General features: G+C 38.7%; 1 protein-coding gene across 1 annotated transcript in view; it reads left to right on the top strand.

Annotated features, from left to right (window-relative positions):
• LOC117432458 (N-acetyl-beta-glucosaminyl-glycoprotein 4-beta-N-acetylgalactosaminyltransferase 1-like) overlaps positions 1-21,603 on the top strand; it is a 138,070-nt gene that overhangs the window by 47,687 nt on the left and 68,780 nt on the right. The window contains exon 2 of the mRNA XM_059002225.1: positions 33-145. Coding sequence (XP_058858208.1) covers positions 33-145 — 113 coding nt within the window. The remainder of the gene's footprint in view (positions 1-32; positions 146-21,603) is intronic.

The raw sequence follows: 21,603 nt of genomic DNA, 5'->3' as shown, positions 1-21,603 counted from the left end.
ACTGCTAATCATGTTGTGTGTTTGATCTTCAGATGGTGAGAAGCCGAATGAAGGGACTGATGGCGGTCGGAACAGAGACTCCCGCGCATCGTCCAATCACAGGAAGCCTGGCGACTCACGTGACAGCAGAGAGGACGAGCAGGGGGTAAGGAAAAGAGATAGAAAGGAATTAGAAAAGATTCTCTATTCACAAGCTGATTATGCTCTCTTTAAAACAACATCAACATGTTGGAAACTAAAAGAATCTGGTCACCCACAGGCTTGGCCATATCCGGGCAGCAGTGTGGAGTAGTGGTTAGGGCCCTGGACTCTTGACCGGAGGGTTGTGGGTTCAATCCCCAGTGGGGGACACTGCTGCTGTACGCTTGAGCAAGATACTTTGCCTAGATTGCTCCAATAAAAACCCAACTGTATAAATGGGTAATTGTATGTAAAAATAATCTGATATCTTGTAACAATTGTAAGTCACCCTGGATAAGGGCGTCTGCTAAGAAATAAATAATAATAATAATCACACCCCAAGTTATCTTCCAATTGTGTCTTGGTTGACCGTACCATTTTAGTTACACACATCTTGGTGTGAAAATGAAAGCTTTCTGTTCGTTCCAACATCGCTATTTTCTGTTTAGGTTGATCTTATCTACACTACTTTCAGAAAATAAGCACCATTGCACAGTACTTGTTATTCACACTCTGGGATTTGGGGATTAGTTTTGTTTTGTTTTAAGTGTCAAGCTTAGAGGTGCATAAAATACCCTTTAAATTACAGCAAATACTCAATGCTTTCATAACTCAGATTATGTACTGTATGAACTGTAACTAAACCTGTGTATCCAGTGTGCTGCCACATACAGTAGCAATCCTCTTTCCATTGGAAACCCATAAAAAAGACTTAATTGTGGAGGATGCAGATTTTAGAGGTTGATCAAATGTATCTCATGTGTGTAAAGTAATTGTGGATATGAAGCGAAAATTGTCAAAAATTATATTTCAACAACTTTGAAAACAAATTGTCATAAACTGTTTTCTTTCATTTTTTGCATAATTATAGTGTTTATACCTACAACACCTGAATTAAAAAAAAAAAAAAAAAATCAACCATGCTGCAAACTGAATTGGATAATTTTGCATTGCAAAGATTGATGGGTATCAGTACTTTTGAGCACCTCTGTAAAAACCAGAGATTGGATATAAATTAGACCATGTGTAGCAAACATGTTTGTGTAAAAGTTCTGTTTCTTATGTGACTGACTAAACCTACTGGGGATGCGTATGTTATTGAGAGTATCATAAACTGGGCATATTTGGAAGAACCTCTCCATCTGTCCATTTATGTGATACAGCAGATGATATTGATGTACTTTTTCCATGATACTAATAGCTTGAATTTTGTATTTATAGCCGTGGCAAGGGGTGTATGTTACTAACATGGCATTCCTGACTTTTAAGTTAAGACAGGAGACTTGCATTAGGTGAAGCTGACAGAACTGAAGGAACCCCTGTTGGATAGAAGTCATGTACTCTGTCCCTGAGCTGTCTGATGGCTAGGCACAGTAAGATTGTGGACTGGCAGCAGGAGAAAGGCCGTTGGGACTTAGCTTGTATAATAATGCCATGCCCATCTGCCACTCAGCAGCAGGGCTGGAGAAAGGAACCATTTGTATTGACGTATGGTGCCGTCATGTGAATAGCACCCTTGTGTCCTGACTAGGGGCTCCTCCAACCTCCAATTAGTAAGATTCACTGAGCTCTTCTATTGCCATTCAGGAGGCCAGAATTCATCTGAATCACACTCACTTTTAGCGGGAGACGCAGGGGTAGCCTAATTAGGAAGAATCAGTGGAGGGCAGCATTTTAAGTGCTGTACTCACTGCTAGGGGGGAAAAAAAAACAGGATGGCTGTTAAATGATTTGTAATCGTAAAAAAAGGCAAATCCATTAGCAATAGTAAGCAGGCCTTATTACCACAGCTGGAATTGATTGACTTGATGGGTTATTAATGGACCACAAGCTTGTCTGAATGGATTAGTGGTTACTAGGAATGGGGTGGTTATTAGATCAGCTGTTTCAACGAAACACATACTGTACTGTCATACGGATCAAACATAACACTGGGCTACCTAATTAATTAAAAGTGTAACACCATTCCCATTGTTTTGCAGTTGATCTTTTAATTTTCCTAATTTAGTTCTGACTGGTGATGACAATTCTTCCTGGCTCAGCAATATACCACCACTTCCTGTACTACAGGTTATGATACCCACTTGCCCATTTTATGCTGTAGGTCAGAAGGAGTCTTATTACCTCTAATGCTTGAAATCAAATTCACAATATCATAGAAAAAATTCAAATAACTTTATAAACCCTGTGATACCGTGCAGACCTAATCCACAGAGCCTGCTAATGGTGTACTCAAAAATAGAAAACCTAGAAAGCTGTTCAGCCGGCCACACTCTTGAGGCGTAATTCACACTTCACAGCAGCACAGCAAAATCACTCCTGTGTTGCTGTTTTGAATGTTTCAGCAGTTTCACTAGATCTGTGCGTTACCACCAGAAATAAGCAGAATAATATAGCAGTATAGAAAATCAGCCAATCCTCATGTTCTATCAGATGCATGTATGAGGTCAGGGGCCTGGATTAAAATCAAGCCTGCTGGCATATGCGTTGTAGTGATTTAATTTAAGACCAGGTTATGAAATAGACAAGCCCTACTGAAAAACATTGATATTAGAATCCTAGTTTATTACCCTGAATAAACCCCACTGAACCATGTGCATATCACAGCATTACCAGTCAACACAATGGAATATAATATCAGAGCTAATTACTCCTCATGGTCATTAGCACAATTTTCTTCTCAAAAGAAAAAACACCAATCACAGTTCTTAAGTGAATAAGAATATAACCTGAGGCTGTTTGCAGTTCCCAAAATAAATAGTTAAGTTGTTTATTTCTGGTATGATATTTGGTGCAGTTTTCCTTTTTGAAATGGTTTTGCTAAATAACAACAACTAGTTGTTTATAAAGATACATCGGAACAGTTTTTCTTTCAGGTTACAGTTTAGATAGACAATGGTTTTATTGATTTAGCTGAATATAAAGTGCCTCAGAATGTTTTACCCAAAGAACAAATATATAATTGTATTGTGATTATAATTTGTAACACCATAAATGTTATGGCAACAGTATGCCAATATAAATTATTTTAAATTACTGTTACAATCTGCCACCTCGGAGCAATCTACAACTACACGTCTCCTCAGCAAATGGAATGCTGAATATGAATTCTGTTTCGGCTCCAGTAATACATTCTTTTTGCTGTCATTCCTGGATTCCTTTTAGTATGTAAATTATTATTATTATTATTATTTTTGCAAGAAACATTCATTTATCAAAATAAATTCAAATTGCATTATTTACATCTGTAAACCAATACACATTTCATTAATTTAATTTGGCAACAGTGGAAAAATTATGCTGGAAAAATATATCTACATGAACATGTTTCGATGGAATAGGCACAGTCATAAAGAGGAATGTTCTCAGGTGGTGATGACCAGCCTCATCATTTCCATACTATTAAACTATACAGAAAGATAACACTGACACAACTTAACCAACCTTGCCTGCTGTAAGTACTGTTATCAAGGCCAAGAGTGATTTATCAGTTGATGTTAATTATGAACTATGAAATGGTCTGTATACAAAGAAGTGTTGAAAACTACAATGAAATCTGTTTTGCATTTCAAGGTGGATAGGACAAGCTGTATGTGACACAGTTACAATACTGGACTGTCCAGTTAGATACTGGACACTTGACCCCCTGATGCTACATCTGTTATTGATACAGCCATTTGGAACCAATTTGTATTAATAAGTATAGAACTGAGCTTAAATGAATATCAAAACTTGAATATTGATTGTCTGTTCCAGTCTTTAGGAGAGCTATTATACAGCAGTTTTATCAGAGCCGTACAAAGAGAATCATTTAGCAGTGAAAATGTGTTGTTTTTGAAAAATGATTTATTGTATTTTATTAGTTTAAGCATACACTTACGAATCTCAACATCCCTATCATTATTCTGAGATATTAATGCAGGACCATCTTTCAGCTTTTAATGAAACTCAAACAAAAGAACATTGTTCTTTACAGCGCACTGTTTAATCTAAGAGAATGTTTAAAAACAGCCTGCAACATATTGTGAATAGGGCCTTGATTTCTCAGCTCCAAATTCACCTGGTGAATGTTTCCATGAAGATGCAGCAACTGATAACTAGAGCCAGTGTTTTCCCGAAATCAATAACTGTTTGAACATAAACATAAAACAGCACAATAGCAACTGCGTGAAAAGCAATTTAAAAGCAGAGTAATTAGTTACAGTATTTTACAGGCATGTGACATATTAAGTGTTGTCTTTATGTACTGCTGTACATCTTGAATTAATAGTACACATACAAAAATAACAAGGTCAAAGAAAGAATGGCCCTACAGATAACCAGATAAAAAATTGTTTTTGGGCTGAAGTATTCGAGTTTGTGTTTAAAGGTAGAGGTGGAAACTTTTTCACATCTTTCGACAAACAGACCTCGGTCACACTTGATTGGGCAGTCCTTTTGCTGAAAAATGAGTTCTGGCATTCTGACAACAGAATTCCACCAGTGATTTCCATGCTCAGAAACCAGCAAGGTGCCTTCAAAGCCACAAGCCAGCATCCTGTGAAGAATGCTCTGTTATCCACTCAGATATTCCAGACATGATCAATGCTGCTCAGTGAAGTAAATTTGTCACATTTTCCAAGACATGCTAATTGCATGACTCGTAGCCCTTCACAGGAGGAGGTGTCTCTGATTGCCTACAGAATTCTGCTCTCACATCTTGCATGCTTTTTACTGCAAATGCAACAGGAATTTGTTTTTTAATTAATCGGACTTCCAGTTTAAAACAAAGTTTGAATCAGGTTACAGGATATAGCACCACAGACACAGCTGTGGATTAGAACTGCATTGGGCCTGTTCACATTTGGGTTCAGTATGCTAACAAAGCCTGGTGAAGACAGACTGAGAGGTAAAGGATAATAATTCAATATTAGAGCAACAGAACCTCCAGAAAGTGAAGGGAATATAAAAATGCAATGGAAATGGCATTTGAAGCTAATTCAATAAGGTGGTGAACAAATCCCCCCAGAAGGATTAATGCAGTCAAAGGGGGTGGTATCTAGATCCATCATTAAAATAGCAGCAGGAACATATCAATGTCAACCTCCGCTGTACTTAAGAAATTATTGTTTTAGGTTACTTTCCAAAATTCTTGGGCGTTTTTGTCTGTCACAATATGTATAGTAACTTGACAGTACTTGCACACTAGTACTTTCTTTCCTTTGCTGTCTTCCACAACTAAATCCTTATGGTCATGGGCATATTCTTCTGGGGGGTTTGTGTGTTTCGGCTTTTTTTTTTACATTTCGCCACAATTTGCAAGTCTGTTTTAATTTCCACAAGCTTGTAAATCAACCCTATCGTACTGTAATATAGCTTTAAGTCTTGTGAGCAAGAACAATGCTCTGTGTTAAATTGTAATCTTGTTTTAAATCTTGCAAGCGTGTACAATCCTCCAATAGAAATGTAGGAATTTGCTGCCACTCAGTAGAACAAATCAATGCGAGATACAAGTCAGGAAGGAGGGACAACAATGCCCAACTGCACTGGGAAAGTATATACAGACGTGCTCAAATTTGTTGGTACCCTTACAGCTCATTGAAATAATGCTTCATTCCTCCTGAAAAGTGATGAAATTAAAAGCTATTTTATCATGTATACTTGCATGCCTTTGGTATGTCATACTGCTTTGCTGCGCCTGGCACAGGGTGCCTTGAATCTGTGCAGGGCACAATGAAATCTCAAGACTATCAAGGCATTCTGGAGCGAAACGTACTGCCCAGTGTCAGAAAGCTCTGTCTCAGTCGCAGGTCATGGGTCCTCCAACAGGATAATGACCCAAAACACACAGCTAAAAACACCCAAGAATGGACAAGAACAAAACATTGGACTATTCTGAAGTGGCCTTCTATGAGTCCTGATCTGAATCCTATCGAACATCTATGGAAAGAGCTGAAACTTGCAGTCTGGAGAAGGCACCCATCAAACCTGAGACAGCTGGAGCAGTTTGCTCAGGAAGAGTGGGCCAAACTACCTGTTAACAGGTGCAGAAGTCTCATTGAGAGCTACAGAAAACGTTTGATTGCAGTGATTGCCTCTAAAGGTTGTGCAACAAAATATTAGGTTAGCGGTCCCATCATTTTTGTCCATGCCATTTTCATTTTCATTTGTTTTCTTATTTACAATATTATGTTGAATAAAAAATCAAAAGCAAAGTCTGATTTCTATGAAATATGGAATAAACAATGGCGGATGCCAGTTACTTTTGTCAGTTTCAAGTTATTTCAGAGAAAATTGTGCATTCTTCATTTTTTGTGGAGGGGTACCAACAAATTTGAGCACGTCTGTATATATATATATATTTTTTGTATTTTTTTTTTTGTTTTTCCGACAGAGAAAGGGGTGAAGTCAGCGTGAATTGAGTAACCATTTCCAGTGTTTTTCCGGTGTTTATTGGACATACACCAATTAATTTTTTTTTTTGTATCAGGGTTGTTTTATCGTTTTTTATCGGTTAAAACCAAAAATATGATATACCTTGTAGAAAGTGCAAGGGGATCTACAGCTTTAAATGAACGCCGTTGATTTCATTCCTAAAATTGTCACTTTATTGAAACACATCAAAACCTGGGTTTGGAGGGGAGGGGCTGAAGGGGCCTCCAAGTGGAAATGACCACAAGAATCTTACTTTTCATCATGGCTTCACTGTGAAATATCAGAATTTTCTTAAAAGCACACCAAGATAACAGGAGATTTGGCAACCTAGCAGACTCGTTTCAAGTCAAACTTGTGCTTTTGCCTGGTTCCCAGTTTCATGTCAGACTTTTTAATTTTTAATTTTGTAAGTTGCATTGGCGTTCTGCATTAGCAGCTAAGAAATAATACTGGCTTTTTTTTTATTTTTTATCTTCTAATATTGAAGCCTACTATCTGTCATAAATAAAACTGTCCGATCTGCTGTATTTATTGTCCATCATGACACCAAAGACTAGCAACAGGGAGCTACAACTTCAACACAGCGAAGCCCGCTTAATATTATCAATTACTATCATCATTTAATTATGTCCTGATTTTTTTGCATTAAAAAAATTCTATTTTTTCTGGGATCAGATCAGTATTCCCAGTTTTCTTCTCATTACGACTAGGTATAGACTGTGCTTGGTTAGTGTGGGAGGTTTTTCCTCTGGCTGTGTCAGTGTAGGGATCTCCCTCACCTGGCTGGGTGGAGGAGCTGGCTGGCCCTGTCATTCCTCACTCCTTGTCTGTCACTCTCTTGACACAGTGGGCCACTGTGCGCCAATACTCCCTGAAAAATGCCTCACCGGCTGACACCTTGCATTGATTTTAACCAGCCATCTGGGTGCATTATTAATTTCCCTGTGAAACATCGATTCCTCTTCTGAAGTGTTGCAAAGAGGGACTGTCTTTTCAGAATGTGTGCAGAGTCTCTGCTCTGCATGTGGGTGCACATGGGTTTGGATGTGTGGTGATGAAATTGTGTTTCATTGTTTAATTAAGGGATTGAGGTGTGATTGGAAAAGTGTGTAATGTGGCCAGGTGGCAATTGAATGATTGATTGTCAATTACCCCTGGTCACACCCTATAAAAGGAACAAAGGAATTCATGTTTGGTGTGTGTTGTGTAGGAGAGTGTGGCGCTGAGAAGGAATGAAACAGTGAAAAGAGTGTGAAAGGTACTGTGATAGCTGTGCTTGAGTGCTGTTTTGTTTATTTGAAGAAGTCTGTGTGTGTGTGTGTGTGTAGTGTTTTTGTTCAAACTGTTATTTTGTTCCTGTGTGTTTTGTAAATAATAAAAGTGCTCAAAAACGCTTAACTGCAGTTTCTGTGTCTTGGTTGCTATTTCTGCTGCTGGCCAGCCTTGACCGCCACCACAAATGTTAATAGGTGTATCTATTGCCTGCATCATCCAGTCTTCCAGTGGTGGGATTGCATGGTGCAGTATTTTGAGGTACTCAAGGTTCAAATCCAGCTTCTCAAGCTGTTTCTATTTGTCAAGTTTTCCATTCTCACACAACCACACATAGCTAATGATTACCTGCAGTAGCAACACAATGGATTTGGAGCCAATTAATGTTGGACTGTGGCACTAATACAGTAACACGCTGTTTGCTATTGGTATGCCATGGTACTGCAGTGGATTTCCAATATGTATTGGTTCATCATACTGCTGTGACACCAATGGTACTGTATGTTAAAATATTGGGGGAGGAGTTACACTGCTTTTACTTTGCATGCACACATCACCCGTCCTAGCACTATTTTCTAATTCATATATGCAACTGAGATTGCACACTCAGTCCCAGTTTGAGACCTCACCATAATACACTGCTAGTCCTGCGAGCTGTAATGAAGTACTGTACAGCATTTCATTGTGAATTCTCCCTTGGACTTAAGGGGATTAGACAAATTCATTCCGAATGTCACCTGTTAGTTCTTATCAGCTCCAAACATAAACTGTACTATTGGCAATAAAAAACTAAAACTGCAGAAAGAATGCGTGATACAAATCTAGCCTCTCTTAAAAGAGGACAAGCTGCTTAATCTAACCGTATTCAGTCTCTGGTTCTCTGAGGAAGTTAAATTGGAGAGCTGTATTGATTTTTAAAGCAGTATGGTTAGCTAACCTTTCACAATGATAAAGGTTTTCGAATGTGCATCTGTAGTGTATGCGTGCCACAGGAGAACAGTGCAGCAAAGAACAATGAAGGGCAGGAAAATCGGAGTTTACAGCAGGAGTAACTCACAGCCAGTCATTCAGTGACGAGCCCTCAGGTCAACAGGAAAAATCCATTTTGGAAGCTTGTTTCATGTTGAGATGCCTCAATGGTAAAATGTGTACACATTAAGCATTTAAAGGATTTAAGATTACGCACTGTAAATATAAAGTGCAGAGAATAAAACAATAACGTGACTTTAATAACAATGAACAGTTTCCTTCCTAGATATAATAATATTTCACTGATGTGTCTTTTTTCCTAATATGCATGCCTGGTTATTGTAATAAAACGTGTTTGTTAATAACATACATCACCCACCACGGCTGTAAATGCAAAATTAGAGCTTTCACTGTCATGAAAAAGCTGACCATGACCTACATCCACTGCCTGTACATGTAGAGATCTAAGTGGGACATGCGCACAGATTCGGAAACGCTCAATAGCTGGTTATTACAATTGGATAAATGGTTCTTTAGATATAAATACAACATAGTGGTGCCCTAAGTACAGGGTTGCATTACACCATTGTTGTACAACTGCAAGCTTCCCTGATTGTGAAACTCTCAGCAAGTTCCATTTCAACTGAATAAGCAGTTCTCTAGATGTGATATATGTAAAACTTGCAATAATTGTGGGAGCTTATGCACCAAGGAACATTGCTACAAAGCTATGTCCTATGTTGGAGCATAGTGTATACACCAGGTTCTAAATGCATTGTAACTATATTATAGCTGAACAGTACCGTAATATATATTTATATCAGCTACATTTGGTGCCAGTTAATTTCAGTGCACAGAACAATAATTGTATTTGAGTTTGTGAAGGAGTAGCCCTAACTAGCAGGTGCAGCTGGCACTGAACACCATTGGGAAAGTGCTCCAGCCAGCTGTAAGTACAATAAATGAAAGGCAGCACTTGAATAAAACCAATCAATAACCTTTTATACAACTATTTTAGTCATTAGCATCAAATGTCCCATTTGCTATTAAGTATAATAGTGAATGCAAGGTGGATCCTCCTGTAAACACTGGTTTTGTATGTGAAAAGATGTATAAGTGAACACTCCTGATATTTCTGCTTGTCTCATACTGCAAGTTTTCTTTCTATCACATTCTGACGAGGATTCTCCAAACCCGCCAATGAAGGACGGGACAGCAGGGTTCTCATACCACTCTTTGCAGTCTCTATAACAAAAATCTGCCAAGATATTTAGCAAGCAAGGGGTCTCAGTACAGGTAAACAGGCAACAATGCCCCATCCCAGTCCTTCTCTATGTATTCATCTGTCACAATACTTGACAGAGGGTAGTGCATATGAGAGTTATCATTTAGATACAGTTAAGTGCTCTTGAGATCAAATTATGTGCCACAATAAAACTTTGATCTCAATTGGGATTTATTTCATAAGTACACAAAGTACCTGTACCAGTAATGAACTTTACTTAAAAAGAGAAACGGCTCAGTGGAATAACAGAAGCAGAACTAAATCAACTTTAACTTGAATGAAACGAAAAAAACACAATAAAAGCTTCCAGATGGGCTGTGAACATCATGCAAAACTGGCTTCAAGAAAAAGGTAAACCTGTTACCTTTCATTTACTTTCTCAGGAAGAACTGAACAGTCTCCTTACGCAATGTTATGCTTTCATAAGAAATAAAGATGGAGAGCAGTACAGCATTTCCAGCTTTATCAGACTGCGAGCCGGTATCATTCACTTTTTGAACGATCCACTGTACAGCAGAAAGTAATTTAGCGAAAGATGCTGCATTTAAAACAGCTATAATGTATTCGTAGCAGTAATTAAAAAAGTGGAAATGACAAAGCAACACACTATCCCCAATAACTCCTGCAGACCTGGAGAAGCTAAACAAATCTCTACTTAACATTTTAATAAATACATGCTATATTTACAATTAAACGTATGTTAATATATATATATATATATATATATATATATATATATATATATATATTTTAGCTCAAAGAGCCAGCTGCCCTATTTTATATATATATAATTTTATATATATATAAAAATAAATACATGTTTAAACTAATTTAAACATCGTTTAAACAAATGTATTTTTTGTGCATAGTGATATTTACTGTTATTGAACATATATATATATTTTTTAATTTGCTGTGTTAATTTAAAAAAATAAATAAATATAGTAATTTTAAATTCGATTTATAATAGCATTTAGGCACTCCAGGGGGTGGGTTAACATGAGATAACCACACACTGAGGGGTTAAAGGCCCGCCTCTTTGCCCTCAGTGTGCGGTTATCTCATGTTAACCCACCCCCTGTCGTACCTTAATGCTTCAGTGCTATCGCTAGGCTAGTTATAAGGGTATGAGCCATTGGTAGAAAGCTAAGACATAAACCAATAAAACACTGGTGTCCATTGCAGTACTGTGGTACAATATGTGTTCCATATCCATTGTGTTGAGGTAATGCTGTGCTCTGATAATGGTTCTACTGGGGTTTGTAAAAAATGGTTTGTTCTTGTCTGTTTACTGAAGTCTTCCACAGCCTAGTTGACCGCCTAGTTCCCCGAAAGCAGATTCCACCCTGCATTGCATTCTGTCAGGCAAATCGACATACTTGTGCAAGTGACTTGCAGCAGTAGTAAGGGTAAGCTACTTTTCAAGCTGTAGTGGACATTTTCAAGCTGCTCCAAAAGAGCCCTGTAAAGAAAACATTTAAAAAACAAGAAAATCCAGTGGAAGTTTGATTGATTTTTTTTTTCCTAAATGTGAACTGATTTGCCTTTTTTGGAATTTATAGTTCACACTCCAGGAAAGAATTGTATTGTTGTTCAGAATTCTAATGAAGTCTTTGTGCACTAGATGACACTCAACAGATATAGAACTGTAGTTGCTACTCACTTTTATTACAGGTGAAGTTGGGTGCTTCCTGATTACATTACTGGGATATACCAAATGACCCGTAAGTCAATTTGGCTCAAAGAGCAAAAGTGCATAAAAAATGATTGAACTTTATAAGAACAGTTAACAACAGCTTTGAAATACGAGCAGAGTGAAGCAGATTAACTGCAATTAAAGTTGTGAACAGTGGGCTGGATTTATAAAATGTACTGGTATCCTATTTTGTAGACCTTATTTATAGTGCAATTCATAAAACTTTAGTGCCTATGCTGCCTGATGGCAACTATTCCCTCCCATTGTTTAATTAGCTCTAATCTGCACAACAAATCAATTGATTTCAGTATGTATCTGGATAAAGAGTCTACTAGTGGGTGGCAGATTCAAGCTAGCCCAAATTCAGAAAGAATATACCTTACATATTCCAGTAATTTGCAAACTAAATGTATTTTTAGTGATAGAATGATTATCTTAAAAAATGCTTTTTAAAGTTGCGTACATTGTTTGCAAAAATAGGCTAACACAGTGTTTCACTATTGTCCCTTTCTATATGTCGACATCTAACCGGGACCCCGTTGGTAATGAGATGCTGTATATCTCAAAGGGTCTTTATCCTGGTTAAATACATTATAACAATACCTCATCTGTGCAGTTTACAGGTGCAAAGAAATACAACACGTGTAATGGTTAAAACTAGCAAGAAACAATTGCTTGCTAGATTTGTTCCGTTAATATTTTTTTTATTGCATATTGCAGTAGCTGGCTCTTGAATTTGCCTGTGTGTTTAATAGTGTTGAAGTACTGTGCTCTACAAATTCGATTTGCTGGCTTCACCATTCCATTATCCTGTGATAAAATTCCTGAACCTGTTTACATTCCCCTGCACCACCACACTATTTTAGGGCACCGAGCCCTACCTCTCTGCACTGGGTCGTTCTGCTTGCAGAGTCTCCCTCCCTGGGACCCAGGCATGTCACAATCAAATATCCCTCAGCTTTAGTGCGCTATTTATTTTTCATATCAGGGATTTAAAAATAGGACATTTATGCTTTGGTAAATTTCCATCCCAGGGGTGTATAAAAAAAAAAATCAGGTTCCAAGCAGTAGGAATTGAAACTGGTCTGGGCATATTTTACAATATTTCATACATTTGATTTGTTGACTGAAGAAGTTTAAACAGACTTGCACTTTACACAAGCTAAGCCAGTGGGAATAATACAATACTAGCACGGGGGGCTCCCGAGTGGCGCATCCAGTAAAGGCGCTCCTCGCAGGATGTGCCCTATAGCCTGGAGATCGCTGGTTCGAATCCAGGCTATGTCACAGCTGACCGTGACCGAGAGTTCCTAGGGGGCGGCGCACAATTGGCTGAGCGCTGCCCGGGTAGGGAGGGCTTAGGTCGGCAGGGGAATCCACGGCTCACCGCGCATCAGCGACCCCTGTGGCCGATAGGGCGCCTGTGGCTCTGCAGCGGAGCCGCCAGATCTGTGTTGTCCTCCGGCACTATAGGTCTGGTAGCATTGCTGTGGATCTGCAGTGCGAAAAATGACGGCTTGGAAGGAGCACGTTTCGGAGGACGCGTGTTTCAGCCTCCGTTTCCTGAGTCGGCGGGGGGGTTGCGAGCGGTGAGCCGGGGATACAGATAATAATTGGGCATGCTAAATTGGGGTGAAAACCAGGGTAAAAATAATTGGCGACGACTACATTTATAAAAAAAATAAAAAAATAAATAAAAAAATTTAAAAAAAAATTTAAAAAAATACAATACTAGCACAAGACAGTTCTTTGAGCTTCCAGGCCGTTAACCAGACTTCTTCACATGCTGTTGGGGAGAACTGGAACTTTTATTGAAGCGTAATTAGTGCAGAATCTGCAGATCACAACTGCCAGTTCCCCTGGTCTTTGACAGGTGCTCAATGACAAAATGATTTTAATGGTATGCCATTTCACCACATTTCAAAATGCAGTAGTTGCAGTGTGTACAACTACGATGATATGTGGCTGCCATTGTTAGAATGAGTAACATTTTCAAATGATCATATACAATTGATATCACACTCTAGTATTATTTTGTAGTTCCATGGTACCAGAATCAGTACCAGCTAGCTACAGTATCACAACTGCCAATCCTTTGTATTGCTGTTGCTGGTAACACCATGCCCTGATAATGGTTCTGGTAGGGGTCAGCCACAGGGCAACTTTGGGCTGTGTCTGTGCCAGCAGGGGTCACTGTGGTGCAATGTTAATACATCCTGAGAAGGCTGTAAAGTGATTGAATTATAAAGACTAGGGCTGCTTGTTTGTTGATTATTCCCTGCTGGGGATACATATACTGCACCCAGTGACAGGGATACTGTGTAGACGGGTGCACATATGTATTTCACACTTTGCTTTCACATTTAGTTTGCAGATATCGCTAACCACTTGCCCTGTTGTGATGAAACTTGGACCTTCTTTAGAACAAGCTATTAAGAGTGTCTGAATCTGGGGTTATATAAATGTGCCTTGTCTGCTCGCCTGTATGTCATACTTTCACATTTATATTCAGTATAGAGAGAAGCACTTTTCAGTTGTGATGGAACATGGTTAGCTCAAACCTGTTTTTTTCCTATAAACATCCTATAAGACTACTGCTTATTTTGTGTTCACTTATACCCGTTCGTGGAGCACTTTATATGTTGCAATATATTGCCACACTGCGATTCCCACCTGATCTGAGCATTTCACAGGATGCCGCAACATATCAAAACTCCAAAAGTGATAGAATAATTAAACACCGAATCCTGACTGTCTGCAAAAAGCCTAATAATTTATTTTAAAAATCCCTAAGAACCTCTAACGATGGTGCAATATAAATATTGGAGAAAAAAAAACAAAACAGTGGTTGCCACGGCAGCAGAAGTGACACTGGAGCAATTAGAGTAGGCAATGAGGAGAGAGCTGATGGAATTTCATATCTCAGCTACACTGACAGACTGCACTATACAGGAGTCCCACAAGGCTCTGGCAGCAAGCCAGATAAATGTGTTTAAATTACAGTGAAAAAGAAATACCCCAGAAAAAAGGAAAGCGCTTATTGTCCTAAAGGAGAAACAAAAAGCAGCCAAAGGTTAGTGGTCCCTTTACTGAAAGTGCAGTGCTATGTGCAGTATGCAGCAGAGGCACAAGTGTTCAAGACTAATCATAATGAAGCCTGCTCCAATGGCTTATTTTGTCACGTGCTTACAAAGTTCCATTTAGAGTTGCCAGCTGCCCGAAACAGTGTAACAAAAGAAACCTATTAGCTTCACCTGAGTCAAAGCGAAAATAAAGATGTCCAGGAAACCAGCTTTTTAAAGCAGAGCGTAAAGGAGTTGTGTGGAGGTTGTTTAAGAAAATGATTTTTATAAGGCTTCTTATCACACCTTTGGGCTGGTGTGAAGTTGGGATGAAGCTGACCTGTGGTTACAGTGTATTTACTGGGGTGGTGATCTCCATTTAGCCCTCTCTCCAGTAGCACTCATGAGTTTTTTTGAATAAAATACTGTTTGATATTCATAATACTATTCTAGATGGCTTCTTTAACAACAGCTTCAACTTCATTTTATTCATAAAAACATTTTGAAAAGGCATTATGCTTTGTGATAAAGCCCTGCATCACAAAACCATTACGCAATTTGCAGATAGGTACCTTTGCATGCAGTCTCAAAAAGAAAAAGCAAAGAATTGAGACTGAACAGCTTCCTCACCCCCTAAGGTCCCTTCTTATGCATGTCCAAGCCCGTTGTGTAATAAGTCAGTCCCCAACATCCATCAACCCAACACTAAAATAATGATCAACAAATAAGAAAAGCCCAGTGGACTCCAGTATGAGATTCTCAGCTCAATGCTTGGTGTGCTCATGGCATTGGCTTCCATTCCAGTTGGAGAGTCACTCCTCAATAAGTACAATCTCTAGGCACTGACTAAAGCTGGTTAGAGGCTGTGTAATTCCCTGGCCTCTCTTCAAAAACTTGACAAGGCAAAGTCCTTTGTCACAAATGGATGAGCACATTTGTGCTTCCAATGTTGTGATGCATGTCAGATAATTAACCGTGACACATAAAGTCACACAAACAAACAGGTCATATCCAGCAGGGGAAACTCTGAGATTAAGCAGCGTTAAAAATGAATAACACTCAAAAGAAGAATCAATGAATGCTGTGACTAACAAAACCGCACGTGTGCTGTGTATATACAGTATATACCTGGTGGGACATGAGTACTTCATATAACCAAAAAAAATTGGGTTTGTGCAATGCTGACAGCCAAGACTGGTATGGCATTCACTGGTATGCAAGGGGCTTGAGTGGGGTAAAGATTCCCCTTTGCCAGCTGTTATGCATTCTGTATGTTCGAGTGTATTGTGATTGAAATTAAGATAATATTCTAAAAAAATAACTCAATAAGAACACAGCCTGTTTTTAAAACAGTAATTTAATGGAGAGGGCTACCCGTTTGATATTCTCTCTGTCGCTCTGCCCATAGCAATTCATTTCCTTCATTTAATGCACCATTAAAACCCAACTGACAGTGACGCTTACGTCTTTTTAATTCATTGTAATTGTTCTGCTGAAACTGCTTCTGTTAGGGGCTCCCGAGTGGCGCATCCGGTAAAGGCACTCCATGTGGAGTGCAGGATGCGCCCTATAGCCTGGAGATCGCTGGTTCAAGTACAGTCTATTCCACTGCCGACCGTGGACGGGAGTTCCCAGGGGGCGGCACACAATTGGCCGCGTGCAGTCCGGGTGGGGAGGGCTTAGGTCGGCCAGTGACCCCTGTAGACTGGCCTGGGCCTCCGACGCTGTAGCTCTGAGGTGGCTGCATGGTGGGCCTGCAGAGTGAAAAGAAGTGGACGGCTGACGGCACGTTTCGGAAGACGCCTGTGTCCGTCTTCGTCTCTCCCAAGTCAGCGCAGGGGTGGCAGCGGTCAGCCGGGTTGAAATAAAAAAAAATAATTGGGCTTTCCAAATTGGGGAGAAAATGAGAAAAAATAATTGCCGATTTCAAATTTTAAAAAGAAACTGCTTCTGTCAGGCATTGGTCTAAAACAAAGGAATCGGAAACAGGAATTCTGAATGTTTAAGTGGGTTTTGGTGTGATTTAAAAGTACTGTGCTTTAGGTTCTGTGTTTCAGAATGTTCATACAGTACCTTATACAGTATAAACCCAAGGAGAAAATCTTCAATATTTGATGCACTTAATTTAGAAGGAGACAGTGTAGTGTGGGCGATATCGTAGGCAGTTAATTATAATTAAAACAATAACTGCTTAGGAAAAGCATGCAGACATCTTAAGGGAACCAGAGTGCGTGGAACACCAACTTGACAGCTTTGCAGCCATTTTGAAGGGATTATTGAGTAGTGGTACACCTTACTACAACTTGACAGTCATCTTGAAGGGGCAATTTTGGGAGGCCAAAGAGAGTTCCTGATTGGCTAGTCATATCAGAGCCTAAACACTATTTGAAGTAGAGGGGTCAATCACTGTCTCCTGGTAGCCAGACTTTGAGTCGGCTACCTTGATTAATTGGTGATAACCCGTGTTTACACATTCGCAGACTTAAACTCATTACTGAGAATACCCATCTGTCTACAGTATGACCTACAGTAGTCTTAAATGTGCTATCACGGTAATCTGTATTTCTCCCTGTGACAGGAATGACCGAGGTTGAGACTCAAAGACAGTATAAAGTTCAAAAATAAAGTTTTTTAATAAACAAAAATACAAAATAAACAGGCACGAGGGCCAAACAAAAAGGTTTCAAACAGAAAATACACACAAAACAAAACTTACAAATAAAGCTTCCAGGCTGGGCGTTGCCTTCACTGGTTTAGCAAAAACCAGCACACACAGAAAACCACAGTTGCTTCCTCTCCTAAAACTCTCTCCCCCAAATGGGAGGCTGAGGCCTCCTTTTATGCCAGGTGGCTGGGTCCTTAATTGGATAATTCATTAACCGATTGCTCCCACCTGACACAATCAACCTGGGCAGGGAGGAGAATTTAACTCCTTCCCTGCCAGTATTTCTAAGGGCAGAGCCCTGCTCTGCCACACTCCCCAATTTGAATGCAACCTCACCGCTGCAGTGCACATGAGGACAGGGAGATTGAATATCAATGGATGATCGATGTTTCCACAGTCTGCCTATAGCATCTTTTCACCTTGAGAATCTAAGCAACAGAGAGAATGCTGAACTACTCAACCCTGGAGTTGACTTGGTGAGGCGATCAAACACTTTTTTCCCCTATGCCCAGCACTTTACACAGTAGGGCCTTTACAGTTATCAATTTGAATACATTCTGATGATTCAACTAAGGTTGGAGATGCCAATTAGTATGCTTTGTTTTATCATTTCTTAATAGACATATTGATATTCAGTTAGCATCAGTTCACTGTTATTTAATCAGGATGTAGTACCTAGAGATGTTTCCTTTAAATCTAAATCCCAACTGCCTATCAAACAGGGATTTTTAATTAAAACCCAATGAGTTATTGATTAAAATGCCACACATTTTTTCACAACAGCATTTTAAAACTCATTTGTACGTGTATATGGATAAGTACATGTAGAATGTATTGATCTGACTTACCTAACTTAATGAGATCCCTGTGGTTGAATCTTCGCTGCCAGTTCATCAAGCAATGTTGTCATTTTGTGCATTGAAAGTTGCTGATGGTAAAGTTCACTTTTAGATAAATGGCACCTAAATTTTGCAGGTTTAAGAGCTTCATTTGACAAAATCTCCTGACAAATAACGCACTGGGGCTTTGGGTCGTCCTCGGATCCAGTACATTGAAATGCCAGTGCTAAATATTCTGATAGTATTTATGACACAGAGTCTTTCCTTTCTTAGACGGTGGCTGAAATTCGTCAATTAGTGTTTTGGTTAATGATGGTGTTAAGAACAGACTACACATTATTTCCAGAGGTAGTGTTAAGAGAATTTTCTTTTCACATATAGTCTTGTGAGATATTAAAACTGGAAATTAAACCTGTAATAGATCATTCACACTTATGTACAGTTCACAAGTCAAGCAACAAATACAGCCTAGTTTTGTTTCACATGAACTTCTGTTACTATATGCAGCTGACCTCTCCAAAAACTTGTAATATGGAAATAATAGGAATATTCCTGTATCCCTAGCAACACCAGCACATAGTTTATATTGTTGAAAATGAAAAGTACACAAACTGTGGTTTTAATGTTTTGTTTTTAAATGTATTTAGTCATTCCAACTGAGTTAGGAATATTGAATGCAGTGCGCTACTTTTATGCGGAGCAAAAAGGCTGGAGACAGATTCAGTTTTTTTTTTTTTTTCCTTAACAGTGAAAACAAGCAGTAGAATGAGAGCACAGATTAGAAAGAGGTGCATTTAAGTGAATTACTGGCTAAAAAATGAAGTCTGCAATTTTGACAAGACAAATGTGCCTTCATAATGTGCATTTGAATTGGGAATGATGAATCATTCAGCACACCTTCATAAAGACTACATAACACTGTATAACTGAGTGCATTATCCTCCAGAATTACTTTGAAAATGGATTTGAAGTGCAGAAAACAAAAGTACCGGAATCTAAAATGCAAGTGCATTTCGTTCACGTTTATAGCCATTACTTCTTGTTGCATTTTAGTAATAAGTGTTATGGCAACACATTTGACAAGAGTATAACGAATATTTGAATATATGCATACTATGTTATTTTTTTAATAAAGGATATATAATCTAATAGAATAATCTAATATTTTCTGTTATGTTGTTTTTACCTAAAGCTGGTATGCAATCCTTATTAGAAATGAATCCGCAGTGATTAATTTCTAATATGTATACCTTCTTTAGGCTGGTACATATCTGGGTCAAAAAACCTAAGAACATAAGGAAAGTTATGAACGAGAAGAGGCCATTCAGCCCTTGAATGCATGTCTGATTCCTAGTAGCTGATTAATCCCAGAACTTTATCTATTCAGTTCTTAAAGGAACCCAATGATTCAGCATCAACATGGCTTGGAAACCCATTTTGGCCAAACCCTCTTAAGTCTGTGTTCACCCAGTTTCCAGCCATGGTCCTGTTCGCTTGTTTCTTCTTTAGATGCAGAACTGGGATACATCCATGAAGAAATGTAGCCTTATTGACCTGTGTTGGCATTTTTGCATTAACCATATAAGCCCCCAACGTACACAATTGGGACTGTGCCAGAATACATTCAGATTTTATAGGCTTTGGCTTTGTCTCAAATGTTATTTTTTTAATTTAATGTATTTTTTATGTTTCAGTCTGTGAGAGGTTGCATTGAGTACTGATCAATCACAATCTGACCGTGAAATTAAGTGTGTCTCTTGTTAAGGCTAGAAATTAAAGGCTATCACTTATTCAGAAAGACTGTTATGACCAAACCCAGTGGGGAGGGGAATGTGAAATGTTTTAATCCAGGTGGCTTATTAGCGCCAATATATCATAAAAATGTTTTTATCTGAGTCGAACACACGCAGCTGTCCTTGTGCCTGGAGTTAAAGTGGAGCTGATGGCTGTAAGGGTTTGTGGAAATGTCTGTTGAGAAAAGAGGCACCAATGAAACAAGGACAGATATAGCATTGAGTTGAATGACTAACGATGAATGAACTGAATGCTTATGAAATATGAATGCATGTATCTATAGAAAATTGATCGTCTTAATCCAAATTGACAGAGAAACTTTAACAGGTATCGAATCAGTGTGTGCAAAATGTGACCTATCAGATTCAGAATTGTTTTAGAATTACTCATTACATTCAATAGCTGGTCTTAAAAATGTGGCATTTCCATAAATTGATGGCCAACATGCAAGAGACTGGCAACTTGAACGAAAACCTTAATTTGCCAAATCTGTGGCATAACCACAGCCGAAAATAAGTATGTTTGTTCAAGCAGGGCACACAGAACATTGTTTCTACGTGGTTTATCTCTGGTTCTGTCTAATCCCACCCCCATATTCTAGCAAAGGCTGTTGCTAGGATATGACAGTCTTTTCCTGGGTTTATCATAAGTCATATTTCTAGCAAATGCCTTTGTAGCGGGATCTGGTGGTTACACCTACTTTTTAAACAAATACCTCTCTTGCCTCAGTTCTTAGTAATGTAGTTTAGATGTAAAGCAAGATGGACTCACCTGACATTTAAACTATTCTGAATTATTTTCTTTTCAAGTAAGATGCTTTATGTAACATGTGTTTTAATTGTAGGTTAACACATGCCTCCTGCCCCCAGTGGTTGTAAGAAATAGTACATTTGTTCAATGTCGTGTTTCTTATGTATTTCTTACATCCACTAGGGGCAGAGTGTTGCAGGGGGACAGGTTAATGGTTACACTCTGGTGTACCAACTGAACTTAGAAAGACAACGTGTTTGAAAGCCCTTTTGAAGCCACAGGTGTGCTTTAAACTTTTGAGTTTTAAAGACACCAGGATGTAATGACTAAAAAAGTGATACAAACTGATTTTAAAGAAGAAGCAAAATACATCAGTAAAGACACGTGATAGTTCAGACTCACTAGTTGTTCTTTTGACAAAATGCTTTTAATTTCAGTAGAAAACATACCAATCAGGTAAATTCATGTTTCGCGTTATCTGATTATTGATTGTCAGTGAGTAAGCATATATTATATCAAGATTTCCAGGGAGATTTCAGTGGGGGGAGGACGATTGTGTCCTTGGGGAATTTAAACAAACAAACAGTGAATTAAAATAGAGTGTTGTGTAGTCTAAACTGTGACAGACTCTGGTAAACTGTATTTTAATGTAAATTCCTTCCCCAATCATTTTCCCC

The sequence above is a fragment of the Acipenser ruthenus genome, chromosome 27 (genome assembly GCF_902713425.1).
Source record: "Acipenser ruthenus chromosome 27, fAciRut3.2 maternal haplotype, whole genome shotgun sequence".
Lineage (NCBI taxonomy): Eukaryota > Metazoa > Chordata > Actinopteri > Acipenseriformes > Acipenseridae > Acipenser > Acipenser ruthenus.
Note: the sequence above shows the minus strand (reverse complement) of the source record. Positions and strands in the feature narration are given on the sequence as shown.